This window comes from Myripristis murdjan, chromosome 23 (genome assembly GCF_902150065.1).
Source record: "Myripristis murdjan chromosome 23, fMyrMur1.1, whole genome shotgun sequence".
Lineage (NCBI taxonomy): Eukaryota > Metazoa > Chordata > Actinopteri > Holocentriformes > Holocentridae > Myripristis > Myripristis murdjan.
Genome location: NC_044002.1, coordinates 16,171,418 through 16,185,310, shown reverse-complemented (window position 1 = coordinate 16,185,310; position 13,893 = coordinate 16,171,418). Strand labels below are relative to the sequence as shown.

The following is a 13,893-nucleotide window of genomic DNA, read 5'->3' as shown; positions in this document are numbered from 1 at the left end:
CCAAAGCATCGTTTAAGTAACAGTATTTCAAAAATGAGGACACTTTCCTCACCACTTTTTTTTTTAAAGTCCTCAAGCTTCCTAGCTGAGCTCTAGATTTAATTCATTTCCATAAAACAAACCCTAAATGGAAAAATGCACATATGATAAGTGATGGATTGGGTTAGGTTGTAATAGTATTCACAAGCAAAACGAGACAAATCCTTCTGTGGGTTACATGTTGCATGTTTGTCAGCAAGAGAAATTCAGATCAGATATCATTCAGTCTACTTGACTGTGAGTTACAGTTCCACTTTAAAAGTTTACTGAAGCTTACGCACAAAACACACCAACAATATTTCCTGTTGCAGGCCTACCTGTGTTTAAATTCTGTCCCAGTTCAGAGATTCCTCCTCGATTCCTGCTGGAAGTGTCAGGCAGATGTAGATTGAACTGGAAGGCTGAATGCAAAAAAAATTGGCGGTGCAGTTTTGAAACCCAGCAGCGGGACAGTGACAGGTGAGGACTGGACAGCTGCCTCCCCTCCACCCACCTCGGCTGCGCATTCCTGCCTGCAGTTCCACTCCTGTCCTGCTGGCGGCGGTCGTGCAGCGCCGTGTCTGTGATCAGTGACGTGAAACAAGAGTCTTGAGCATAGCGCCACAGTAAACACAACTGCCACCCACTTCAACAAGCTAATGACCACCTGAACAGGAAGGCAGCCAAGGTAGGAATTCTGTGTTTTTTTCCTTTTTAAATTCTCCTCCATTTGAAACTGTAGCTTCCTGCAGTTTATTCGTGGTGTTTTACATTGAATTTGAGGTATATTAGAGCGGAATTTGGCGTGGTGAGATAACCGTGTGTGTCTCCATGTATGTGCCTTGTCACTTCGAGCTTGCAGCAGGCAGAGATGGGCAGACATAAAAAAATCAAAATATGTACATATAACCTTACAAATCTCAAACACTGCTGTGAGAAAAGCGTCAGGACGAACCACAGAACAGTAATGAGAAGGAATGTAACCTCTACTGTGTGCTCTTAAATATATAATATCCATAAATTAAACATGAGTTCCTCACGTCCGTGTCAAAAGAAATGCATATTTTAGGAAACAGACCTGAACATATCTCACCTTTTCCTTGGTGCGGTGTTAAAAAAGGAATAAATTGTCCAAAAAAATTAAAACGTGTCTGACTTAGAGGTTACAAAAAATGTTAAATATGTTATTACCAGTCAGTGTGTGTGTGTGTGTGTGTGTGTGTGTGTTGTATCAGCTGCATGCATGGTGGCAAAATTACCTCAAGCAATTAATCAAATCCTGTTTAATTGTAGTTGCATTTGGTGAATGTGTAACCAACTTTAGTATTTATTATTAAGGAAAATTAATTGGCTGTGGAAAAAAATAGTGGCAGGTGAGCTACTTACACACCGTGGTGTTGAGACAAAGTCACTTTCCTGCCCTGGCTTTCTTATCTGCATACCATTATAGGACTATTGAAACAGCATGATAAGGGCTTGTGGTAATTCCATCTTTTTCTGAGACCTGCAAAATGGTGATTGCGAAATATTCATTTATATATGTTTCTGAAATACAATTGAAACATGCTCTCCTTTTAGGTGGGGCAGCCACACTGCTTGGTTGGCTCACTAACATGAGCTGAAACACTCTGCATTTGATTTTAGGGAGGGATTGGAGTTAAATCAGTCTGTCTCGTGTCTTTTTATGTAGTGAGACTGAATGGACAGTGCACACCACCAGATAAATGGTGCCAGGCTGGGCTCCAAGTCATACGCCCACTGGGTGGAACCACACTTCAGTTGTGATTATGGGGTGATTTGTCAGTGAAAACAGAGTGGAATGAAACAGGGCTTTTGTATTGGATAGTATTTGTATTTCATTTTATTTGGCCTGTGATCCCTCAGAACAAAGCAGTGCCTGCTTACCTAATCTGCAAAGACGGCATATGTAAAGTGAACAGTTCAACCAAAGAATGATTTTCCTTGTTCACGTTGTTTGAGTAATTATCAGAGAAGGCCAAGAGGCCACATTCTCTAAATAGATTAACTAGCTATATATGATACACGCTCTCTATTCCAAAACACACACAAAATAATAACAAATTGATCTTAATTGTTCGCTTTGTCTCATCTATAGCTGAAATTTTCTGGTTTGTGAAAGTGTAACTTACTATCCTTGCAAAAGTATCAAACAATATTTTATTTGAGTGCTGTCCATCATTTAGTGTGTGTGTCGCTTTTTTCAAATAGTAAAAAATCTCACTGAATGAAAAATCTTCATGCAAAGATAAAATAAACTCAATAGAGTAACCAGGGCTCATAAATCCACCTCGTTGTTTTCAGACAAGGCCTTGTGGTTGCTGTAGACCAGTGGCACAGTGGGTGACCTTAGCTGAACTTCCTCCCCCGAAGGCCAACGTCCTCGACTCCAGCTCCTCCTTGTCCTCCGCCTCCTCCCTGCGGCCGCCCCTGTGATGCCTCCCTCGTGCTGTGGCTGCCTGTCACAGTACACCCATCATCATCTGGTTGCCTTCCTCCTCACCTTCTTTAGGTAAACTAGTCTCGCCATGTAGATAAACTTGACCCACCGTCTGTGATTGTTTTCATAAAGCTGAAACATGTTGGAGCTGATCAGAATTGTAAATGGATTAATTAGTAAAAAAAAGTCGCATAGCGGACCTGTGATAGCACACCTGTCCACTGGGTGAGCGCAAACCCAATGAGGTCTATACGGCTCACTGGTGGAGAGCGTCAGGAAAGGTGAAACAAATACAGATGAGACTCAACAAAGGCCACCAGCCTCGACAGTCTTGGCACTGTAACTTGTGGCACAGGTTGCCTAAGCCTGTTAAACCACAAGGCTGCTTGAAACAATGCTTTTCTAATATTTACATACAAGACAAAACACGCTGCCCAAACAAAGCCTAAAATGATACTACACTGGATTGTGTACAAGTGAGAGTGACACGCAAGACTTGGAGAGGAGGGATGATGTACAACAAACTGTGTGCATAAAAAAAAAAACAGCAGCTAAAAAGCTCCTGCCTACCTGAACTCCTTCATTGCCTGATCGCCTTTTACCACCAGCACCACAGGGCTGTAAGTTGCAAGCTTGACTCCTCTCTTCTGTGGTTCCCCTGTGGTGGAACGAGTTTCCAAACTCCATTTGAGCACAGAGTCACTTTCAATCTTTAAGAAAAAGCTGAAGACGCTGCTCTTTCACGAACACCTCTGCAGCTGATGGACTGAAAAGAAAAAAAATCTGCTTCTATGCATATCCTCTATGCATTGGCTCTGCACACCGCCTGTTCGCACATACATCCTATCAAACGTTAACTTAGCTTTATGACAGCTCTCGCGTTGTTTTCTCTTGACTTGACCCTCGCTTTCATTGTATTAACTTTCAAATGTATAAAATATCTGCTAAATGAAATTACAACACTGTAACAGTGTTAAACCTATAGTCAGAAGTAGTTGCAGTGTACCTTAGCCTGCTGAGTAAGAAGAAGGCCTTTAACTAGTGCATAAAAACACAAAGAAGTTGCATCGGCTGTTAAATTTCAGAGTAGGTCAGAGGTCTGCGGTGCAAGGTTAAGACAGGTCAAACGTCTCCATGTACTATGAATAATGATTTCCAATAGGCGCAGTTCCTATCCAGATGTGGACACTATGGGAAATACATTAGATTGTCCTTAGGTGTTAAAATGTGCTGGATTTACACAAAAAGTCTAAAAATATATAAGTATTGGTCAGTCTGGATGCATATGACTAAATATTTTTTGTATTTGTACAGTACATTGTCTGCTCACATGTTATGGTTTTTGTCCTGTTCTCAGCTATAGAGTGTACCAGGCCACCCACATTGCGTAAAATGTTGGCTAAAATCTTCATATCCTGTCAAGAAATTAAAATCTTTTAAAGAAATATTTCAGTTTTTAAAATGGAAAATGCACAGTGAATGTAAACCGATGATTTTTATCGCCAGATGGTAAACCCCATCATGCCACATGTCTGTTTATTAGGCCCCACTCAGTAGTCAGTGTAGTTAATCTTTAACTACTACAGCTGTGGTATCACAGGTCTGCATCCATTTCAGACGCTCTTATCAGGAGGTCAGAAAGCTAAAGCAAAGTGCCGTCTGCAGCAACTGGAAGCAGAAATTGGATACTGCATTTCAGCAAAATCAGTGTGAAACAGCTGGGTTTGGGTTTTTTTTCTGTCAGGCCACTTCCTATTTCTTAGATAATGATGTTGCGTTCCAGTGTTTCACCTAATTTTGTAAAGCAGCGGTCAACCTCTGCAACTGGGAAATCCCTCTGCTAGAAAAAATGAGCATTAGTTTTCTGACCATTTTGTTCAGTCCAGGACAAACAAATAAAGGACAATTACGGTGTAATTAGTCAGTCGATTTGATATCATTATGCACATAATAGCCATTTTAAATCCGTAAGAGGCGCTGGCACTGACACTGGGCATAGAATCAGAAATCAATCCAGAACAAAATGTCTCCCTTTCTGCATTTTTCTAAGGTATGTGTTTGTGTTTGTGTTTTTTTTTTTTTTTTTAATGTTATGGTTGCTTTGAATAGTTACAAAAAATCAATAATTAAACATTTATGTGCCTTTACAGCTTTCTTGTGAACTTTGACCTGTTTATTCCACGTCTCTGCTGAGTCCTCGTTGCTTTGCTTGCCGAGTGACCGCCCTCTCTCTCTCTCTCTCTCCCTCCCTCTATCTCTCTCTCCTCAGCTATGTCCTGCTGCACGCCTCCAGGAAGACATTCAGCAATGTGAAAGTGAGCATCTCGGCTCAGTGGACGCCGTCCGTCCAGAATGAGAGCGCTCCTGCCTTCTCCCCTGGCCAGGTACTGAGCGCTGCGGTTTCAGCGGAGTAGAAATGAACCGGAGAGAATCCCCCAGGAGAGGAAGTGTTATCGCTCAATCACAGTAGAATACAATAGAATAGATATCCTCTGTCTAGGGAGGTGATGTGTCCTGCCCACTGAGTGGAGACATGCACATGCACGGTGTGTTAGGACACAAAGTTTGCGTTTCTTTTCTTTTTGTCTTTTTTATCCTCCCAGCTACCCTTTAGTGTTTTGCTGACCTCTTGCTGCCACAAACGACACACAGCATACTTGCCTAAACAGGATGCTAGCCCTTTGGCCTGGGGCTTCTAATTGTGACACGTTGAATTTGTTTTGGCTTGTGTATGGAAACGACTCACAGCACATGGAGAAGGTTGACCAGGTGACGAGTATCGTAATGATTTTAGTTGGCTTTGCCTCTGATCAATTACAGCGTCTTGGTTCCATCCACTCATGTGAAAGCCAAGTTTGGACAGACTAGCTGTTGATGTTCATGTGTATTGGCCTGAGTGTAGAATGTAGTCATTATAGCTAAACTTTGCTTATTTTCACTTTTTATAATGTAATATGCCATATAATGTGCCATAATGAGCCATTCAGGAGTTTTATTATTGGGTGTTTCAGACATGGGAGGACAATCGTCTGTTTGCAGATGAAGAGGAGGCCACGCTGTTTCTGGGAGCTCTGGACACCATCTTCCTGTTTTCATACGCTGTGGTGAGTGGTGAACACAGTTTCCCGTGTTTAACAAGCTCCTGAGAGTAACAGGGTCGGCCACAAGAATCGGCCGAATTGGCAGCAGATGTGGGTGCCCCCGCATTCACAGGGTGCCAAGTGGGACTGGGAAGGAAAGTTGATTCATGCAAAGACAGTATTTCACTCACATTCATTCAGCACTACTGGCCTCCAGCAGCAGGGAAATCTGCTTCTGCCACTAGAAAAACGTAAAGGATAACAGAATCAATAATTGCAATCATCTGAAACATATAACTGCAAATGTAGAACAATAAGTCCAAAAGTCACAGTGTAAATATGTAAATTATCGCCATTTTCAAAATGCAGGACTTACTGGAATTGATGAATGATTGTATTTATGTGGCATTGGTGAGTGGAGTTATTTTTAGTTTCAGCTCCAAATTCATTCTGCCCTGCCCTGATTTAAAAAAAAAATGGTATAGGAAGCAGTGAAAAAATACTGCTGAATTAGATTTTTTTCAAGTTGGACTACCAGTTTAACTTCAGAATCCCATTTATGGCACCCACTACTGTCATATTTCATATTATTCATTAATGAAGCTTTGTTAAAATTGGACCTGTGATGTGTCAGATGTCACATTTGAGTGATAATTATCAACGTTTAATTATAGCACCTCCATTAGGCCAATTAGTATAATTTTTGTAATGCACAAACATTTAGAAAATGTATCACCCCTCCCTGTTACCTGTTTGATCAAAACCGAACCAGTGATGTGTGAGAGAGTGAAATGTAGTGACTCCATAGTCGTCTGTGTGCCGCCCTCACAGGGTCTGTATGTCAGCGGTGTGATCGGCGACCGGCTGAACCTGCGCTATGTGCTCTGCTTCGGTCTGTGTGGCTCCGCTGCAGTGGTGAGTATTCACACCTTTTACTGTGTCGTGTGTCCGATCCTTGTTTTAAAAGAACAGTTGAAACAGCAGCTGGATAGCTGGATAAGTAGTGGTGTCTTTGGTGTGAATATTTCTCTCAAAAGAAGTGTGATGAAGCTTCAGTGAAGCATTACAACCAGCAGATAAAGAATATGTGTGTGACATTTGCCACACAATGTGGTTTTCTGTGCTCCTTAAGGGCAAATTTATTTAAGGGAACATCAGGTAACATTTTTATCATTTTACAGTACAACTCTTGCAGCTGTCCATGTTTTTGCAGGAGTTTGTGTTTGGCACTGTGACCGAATGGCTCCACTTCTACAACATCTACCTGTACTGTGGCCTCTGGGTGCTGAACGGCCTGCTGCAGTCGGCTGTGTGGCCCTGCGTCGTCGCTGTCATGGGCAACTGGTTCGGCAAGTCGGGGTGTGTGAGGCTTTATCTCTGACTGTTGATGATAGATATGTACATTTTTCGTACGTGCATTACAAGTCAGCATGTTTTCAACTTAGTTGCAACTGGAAGGTCTATCTGGCATATAAAAATAGTGTCACTTACTCCAACATGAGTCTGTCAAGTTGAGCTTTATGAAATACACCCACACACAAGGATATACACACACACACACACACACACACACACACACACACACTCACACAATGACATCCATTCATGCAGGGCTCCTGCCAAAACATAGACACCATTCAGGCTCAGATTTTTCCGCAGCTGCACAACTTGTAAATATAATTTGCTGAATATAAAAATAGCAAGTTCAGCTAGCCTTCTGTGAAATCACATTTCGTAAAGCATATGAAGAGTTTTGTTCTAAAATGAGATACCCATCATTTGGAAAGAAAGTGGCACTTAATCTTGAAAAGCGACTGATGGCATGAAATTAAAACAAATTACTGCACTTGTGAAGGGGCGGTAGGTGATTTCAAGTGGTTGACAAATTGGAAAAATTTTAATTGATTAGGGCTGCTATATTTTAGAGATAGTGAGTGAACCTGAGGTGATTTATTTTTTCTGTAAAGTGGATTCATGGTGGTTTGGAAATTAACTCATCAGAGCTGTGCTCCTCCAGGCGAGGCTTTGTGTTTGGCCTGTGGAGCGCCTGCGCCTCTGTCGGCAACATCCTGGGTGCCTTCCTGGCTTCTAGCGTGCTCAAGTACGGATATGAGGTGAGAAATGCCGAGCAAACAGATGTAATGGATTCCTTTTTACTGTAAAGTCCTCAGCCTCTAAATGCTAAATATAACACACTGTACTGTGGTGTGCACAGTACGCCTTTCTGGTGACTTCTGTGGTGCAGTTCGCTGGCGGGGTGGTGGTGTACTTTGGCCTTCTCACCTCCCCAAAAGAAGTCGGTAAGTACTGCATTGAACATCCTAAAAAAAAAAAAAGTGCTTTCTGTGTGTACTTTGAATGTATTTAAGTTCATCTTTACACAAACTAAAATGCTGCTTCGATGCCATTATTCTATATAGCTTTGACATAGCAAATATTTTAGCTTGAGACTGCATTAGTATGTGTGTGTGTGTGTGTGTGTGTGTGTGTGTGTGTGTGCATCCTTACACAGGACATATCATTACATTTTCAGTTAAATCACCCAACTACTATCAATATTATTTCCACAGCAGCTATTTTTAACTTACGTCACATTTGTGTTGGAAATGCTCCCCAGTATAAGTGAATCTTGGTGTCATCTAAAACAATGTTTGAATATAAATATTATACATAGTTTTGGTGTGTGTGTGTGTGTCAGGTCTGAGTTGGCCGGACACCGGTCTTGGGCCTGTTGAGACAGACACAGACAGCCACAGGCCTCTGATGAGCGATGAGGAGGATGAGGAGGAGGAGGTGGTGATGTATGACGGAGGATATTACTCGGTCCAGCAGCAGGATGAACCTCAGGCCGAGTCGCCTCAGGCCATCGGCTTCTTCCAGGCTTTCCTGCTGCCCGGTGTGCTACCTGTGAGTCCGCATCTCCAAATGAAATTTACTTAAAGCTCCTTCATGAAACCGGTTTGCTGCAAGTGCTTTTCGGACATTGTAGGGCACAAATACAGTTTAAAAACAAGAGATAAAAGAAAGGAAAAAACTAGAGTATTTATATCTTTTCTCTCTGTTTGTCCTCTGCTCTGTTTCAGTCCATCTTCTTTCTCTCAGTTTGAATTTCCACCACGTGTCTGTCTCCTTTCTTTGTCTAAGCAGTGTCTATTGACTGATGCTGCTGTCTGCCCGTCCGTAACTCGACCTATTTTCATGTTATCTCCCTTTTCCTCTGTATGGTCCCTGGTGTCCTCTAATCGTTCTCCTCTCTGTTCTGTTTTTCCTTGAGTTAATAAGTGTTGACATTTCAGGACTTGGGGCTATTTTGTGGCTGCTAGCTCTTAATTTTGTTTTCCAGTTAGAGAGCGAGGCTAACTTGTTGGCCACCTTTGTTTATTATTTCATTTCTTATGCTCTAAAAAGACTAGAAAACCACTTAGACCACCACTCACGACTTTGTCCATGTTCGTATCGCAGTACTCCCTGGCTTATGCGTGTCTGAAGTTGGTCAACTACTCCTTCTTCTTCTGGCTTCCTTTCTACCTGAGCAACAATTACGGCTGGAAGGAGGCCCAGGCTGACCGGCTGTCTGTCTGGTACGACGTGGGAGGAATCATCGGTGAGTGGCAGACATGTCACCTCCAGTGTTGTCACACCAAAGAAAAGTCAAATTTGAATATATTTGTCCAGTTGGGATCAAGAACAAACAAAAATTTTACAAAGGACAATACAGTTTTTACAATAAGAGTTTATTTGTGAGTGCCAGGCTATCAGTGCTCAGGTATTGGCTTAAAATTGATAAGATAGTTCACACCAATAGCTATAAATATTTGCAGTGATTGTTATGCATGGTTATTGTCTACAATCTTGCCTGAGAGAATAGGATTGAATTAAGAAGAATAAGTTTTTGTGTGGATTAAATTATGGAAAAAACTGTAATTTTTTATTCTCTCTGGTACAGTCCAAATTTCACTGTCCACAGTCACAAATTTTCAGGTCAAATAAATATTTAGAATAAAACATGACATCCAAAGGAGGTTTATTTACCTGTCAAAGTGGCTGACAGAATACACAGAGTTACTGGCAGCAGGTTAAAAGCATTTGAGTCGTGGATGGTGCTCATTTCCCTTTCCTGCTTCTGCACTTGTCTCTTTCATAGATCAGTAAACATACTTACAGTTGCGGTGATTTACTGTCATCACCCACTATACGGAAAGAAAGAGCAGCAATAATAACTGTGGGTTAAGTGTCTTCTGTGTCGTCGTTTCTCTCTGTCAGGTGGGACCGTTCAGGGTTTGATCTCTGACGTTTTAGGGAAGAGAGCCCCAGTGCTGGCCGTCAGCCTGCTGGCAGCCATGGGAGCTCTGGTGGGCTACAGCCGTGAGTACACACACACACACATGCTCACACACAGGCTCACACACATTATCAAATACCACAAACATGAAGTCAACCACAGGCACTGAAAAAGCACATAGGTGAATGCAGTCAATGTCTTGTTTTAAAAAAAAAAAAAAAAAGCTGTCATATTAAATCCGAGAATGCAGAAATCTGCCTAAAGCAGCATCAACTTGGCTATTTTGTTTAATTGTGGTAGGTCTTTAACAGAGGGTGGACTGGTGTAAGATGCTGAAAATAGTTTATTTAACCTCTACAAGTAAATACTGTCCACATTTTAGTCAAACCATGTCACAAAGGGGACCAAGAGTGCAGTGTGACAGGTTGATGCCATTTTTATCTGTAATTCCAGCCAAAGTAACATTTTCCTGTCTTTTTTCTCACTTCTCTTTCCTCAGACTCACCCAACAACCAGGTTGTGAACGCGGTGCTGCTGGCCACCACTGGTTTCTTCATCGGAGGTCCATCCAATATGATCAGCTCGGCCATATCTGCTGATCTGGGGAGACAGGAGGCTCTGCGGGGCAGTCAGGAGGCTCTGGCTACGGTCACCGGCATCGTGGACGGCACTGGGAGTATAGGAGCCGCTGGGGGACAGGTGAACATAAATAATAGACTTAAAGTAACATCATAGTAAATAATATCATTATTGATTTTTGGCCATATTGCCCAGTCCTACTGTCTCTCCACAAGCAGTATTTGCTTTACCTTAATTCTTGCACTTAGCATTTTATACTCTTAGATGTCTGACCTCAGACTTTTGGAATACACAGCTGTGGTTACCCATAGCAACAGAGAGAGAAAGACAGCCACACATGCAGAATGACCTTAACCTGTGTTTTATCTCATCTTTTAGTACCTGGTGTCCCTGATTGAGAGCAAGTTGGGCTGGATGTGTGTGTTTTACTTCTTCATTGTCATGGTAAGATGACTCAGTTTAACTTTTATATTTTGAACTGCAGATCCACTAATTACTTCTTTATCCAACGCCTTGTACTGTACCAGCACTGCATACGCTGCACATGTGGCCCCGCTGGGAACTGAATCTACATCCCTGGTTTTGTTGTACACTCAATACCACAGGAATGCAGTACTAAATTTTAAATATCTGCTGCAGCCTCTTTGCCTCTGACTTGTTACTCAAGGCACTTCAGCATTTTAATACTTCACACTGCTCTATGTGCTGTGCAGTGCTCTCGTATCCACGCATACACACACACACACGCACACACGCACACCCACAGGCAGGTACACATATTTACATGTTGTAACCCTAAATCTTTGAGTGTGTGATGTGCTTTGTCTAGTTTTTAATCCTGTTTTTATCAGTACAAATGTCTTTTGTTAATTATGAACTGTATACTCATAAATTGATGCGTTGATTGTTGCAGAGGTGTTCAGTCAGGGATGCTGTAATTTAGCCTGGCATGATGCCAACAGTAGAATTAGTGTGTCTTTATCCCCTGCAGCACCTGTATACAAGGTTTCCCATGGGTGCTTGAATTTCTGGAATGTCATAGATTTTCAAAAAGTCTGTTCCAGACAGGGAGAATTAGGGAAATTTGATCAATTCTTGGGCCAAGGAATTGAGTGCCTGTTTTTTCCCCCATTGTTTTCATCTTATATTTGCTTCCCCTTCAGAATAAACTAATAAAATAATAAATAAAATTTAAAAAAAACTCTGAAGTGTGTTTTAAAATCTTGGCCAGGGGTAAAAAGCTCATGATGTGTGTGTATTGAGAAATTCAAGATTTTAGACCTGGCAAGTCAGGGGCTTTTACACTTGATACAAGGCAGGACCCTGTATACACCATGTCAGCGTTGATTGTAAATCTAAGAGCAAAAAATAATTTCACTGTTGTGATCTTGGTGCTCTTCTCTGTGTTACAGACAGGGGGCAGCATTGTGTTCATCGCTCCCTTGATCTTCAAGGAGGTGCGCGCCATGTGGAGAGACTTGCGAGGTGTCAACCAGCAGCTCTGACAGCCTTACAGCAGCCACGATGTCTCAGCTGTCTCGCTGTTGTGAGTTTAGGTAGGAGGAAGAGGAGCCGAGTCCTGTTTCTCACAGTAAGAACAGGTTTCTCTCCCACAACATCAAAAAGTGTGTCAGTCCACACCCGTGTGTCTTTTTTGCATGACACTGAAGCCCTACCTGCTCACACAAAGCCTAAACTGTAAATGTAAAATGTAAATGTAGTACAAAGGCAAGGTTTTGGATCATATTGACAGTTGAAGTGCCTGTGATTAGAAAAAAGGCCAAGGGGTTTTGAACAGGACCTGGCTGCCAGTCAGACCAGCATGTGGGTTTAGTCCTTACAGGGCCATCACAGAATGTACTATTGTTTATATTTTAGGGGTGTCATGGATGTAAATATTTAACTTTTTAAACATGGATGTACTTGAGTTGAGTGAAGTCGGCCTTCGAAACCAGGAGTGCTCAACTTCTAAGGGTCAGGACCCCCAGGGACGATCCCAAGGGGAGTTTTGAGGGGTCACAATGACCTAAAGAATGTGAAAAATACAAATGTAATATACAGCATATTGCCAGTTTTTGTAAGTGTGTATAGTTTTTTGTTGAAATAATGAATACTGTACCCTTGAGGCTTCCCAAAGTAACTGGGCTAAGTCTACACTGAGGAAATACATTTTAAAAAATCATTATTTGGTGTCACAGTCCACAAACTTGTGTGATGGCACCTGTATCGATGATTTTTTTTTAGGCCTCACTAGCAGAGAAGTGAACATGAAACACAAAAAAATCAATAAACAGAGGTGCCCAGTTAGGACTGGGTAGATTTGGCCAACAAAATAAAATACTTCATATAAAACAAAAACTGAAAAATCACATCCATGATAAATGCTGAGAAATACTGTTGCAGAGGGCCTTAGATGTGAGTCGAGTTTCCCAGGAGAATCATTGCAATAATTTTTAGCATTAAAGAGATGGGTCAGGTCTTAAAGTAGCCTGATTTATCGTGATCTGGAAGTCCTTTTAGTTCATCCAAAAAGCACTTGCACCAGCATGTGGGTTATTGGAATATGCAAACTAGACTTTAATGGCATTTGCCAACAGGTTTTTAACAAATGACAGGCCAAAGTGGGAGATTTTTTTTTTTTTTTTTTTTTTTTTAAAGCTAAGCTCTCCCACGTTGACACTTAGGGTGTGAAGCAGCACACTGTTTGGAAAGTCTTGCCTGTTTTTTATTAGAGAAATTGAAACAAATTATGGAGGGACAACAGACTGTACAGGCACAAGCAATGATCAGGACCTAATAAAATAAAATGCATAATTTCAGCTGGTAATTGCTCAGTCATGCTGATAAATTAGTTAGGGCTGAGAGCTGTGTCATAATAAACTCAAAGTGAGTAACTTCTAGTCAGTGGGCCTGCAATCATAGTATTGTGGGGAAACGAGACAAGATTTTAGGTGGCAAACTACCGAAGACACATCGATGTGCCATACTTGCTAGCTAGCTAACTATTGGAAAGGTAGAAGGTTGATTGACAGGTGGATGTCATGATATTATTGGCTGAAATTCGTTGGTTCGTGCCTATGTAAACACAAGTCACACAAAGATAAATAGAGGCAATATGTGACCAGGGATGTGATATGAAAGGATTAAAAAGGCGTTTTTCATTTCATCTTGGCTTTGAAAGAGTAAATCAACATGAAGTCACGCAAGGCAGAAAACTTCTGCTGCACTGCCCTCTAGAGGCCAAAACTGTCAGGCATGTTGCATTTCTGGCCGCACCCAGTCAGGGATGAGGCCGCAGGTACTTTCAGCAGCTGTCAGTGGCACAGTTCCTGCTTAGGTGTGGCCAGAAGCACAACATGCCCTAGAAAGCAAGCAGAAGTTTTTTTTTTTTTTTTTTTTTTCTTTTTATTGACTCAGTTTTTAAACCTGAATCGTCCCTTTAAGAGTCTTTTGGGAAACTGCGCCTCGGAGCTGCT

At 41.7% G+C, this 13,893-nt stretch overlaps 1 protein-coding gene across 1 annotated transcript; it reads left to right on the top strand.

Moving 5' to 3' along the window:
* Positions 1-638: 638 nt before the first annotated feature.
* Positions 639-13,635, top strand: slc37a3 (solute carrier family 37 member 3). The gene is made up of 14 exons (XM_030046170.1): positions 639-706; positions 2,341-2,548; positions 4,746-4,860; positions 5,488-5,580; positions 6,388-6,471; positions 6,770-6,915; positions 7,574-7,670; positions 7,772-7,856; positions 8,255-8,463; positions 9,019-9,160; positions 9,820-9,921; positions 10,338-10,537; positions 10,796-10,861; positions 11,830-13,635. The coding sequence occupies exons 2-14, from the start codon at positions 2,472-2,474 to the stop codon at positions 11,920-11,922; spliced, it is 1,509 nt and encodes a 502-aa protein (XP_029902030.1). The 5' UTR covers positions 639-706; positions 2,341-2,471; the 3' UTR covers positions 11,923-13,635.
* The last annotated feature ends 258 nt before the right edge of the window (positions 13,636-13,893 follow it).

What these genes read in the sequence shown, in the direction of transcription:
- slc37a3 (XM_030046170.1), top strand. Translation starts at nt 2,472, where the DNA reads ATGCCTCCCTCGTGCTGTGGCTGCCTGTCACAGTACACCCATCATCAT. An exon ending in TGCTCAAGTACGGATATGAG is followed by an intron (nt 7,671 to 7,771) that starts GTGAGAAATGCC and finishes TGGTGTGCACAG; the next exon opens with TACGCCTTTCTGGTGACTTC. An exon ending in AGCTCTGGTGGGCTACAGCC is followed by an intron (nt 9,922 to 10,337) that starts GTGAGTACACAC and finishes CTCTTTCCTCAG; the next exon opens with ACTCACCCAACAACCAGGTT.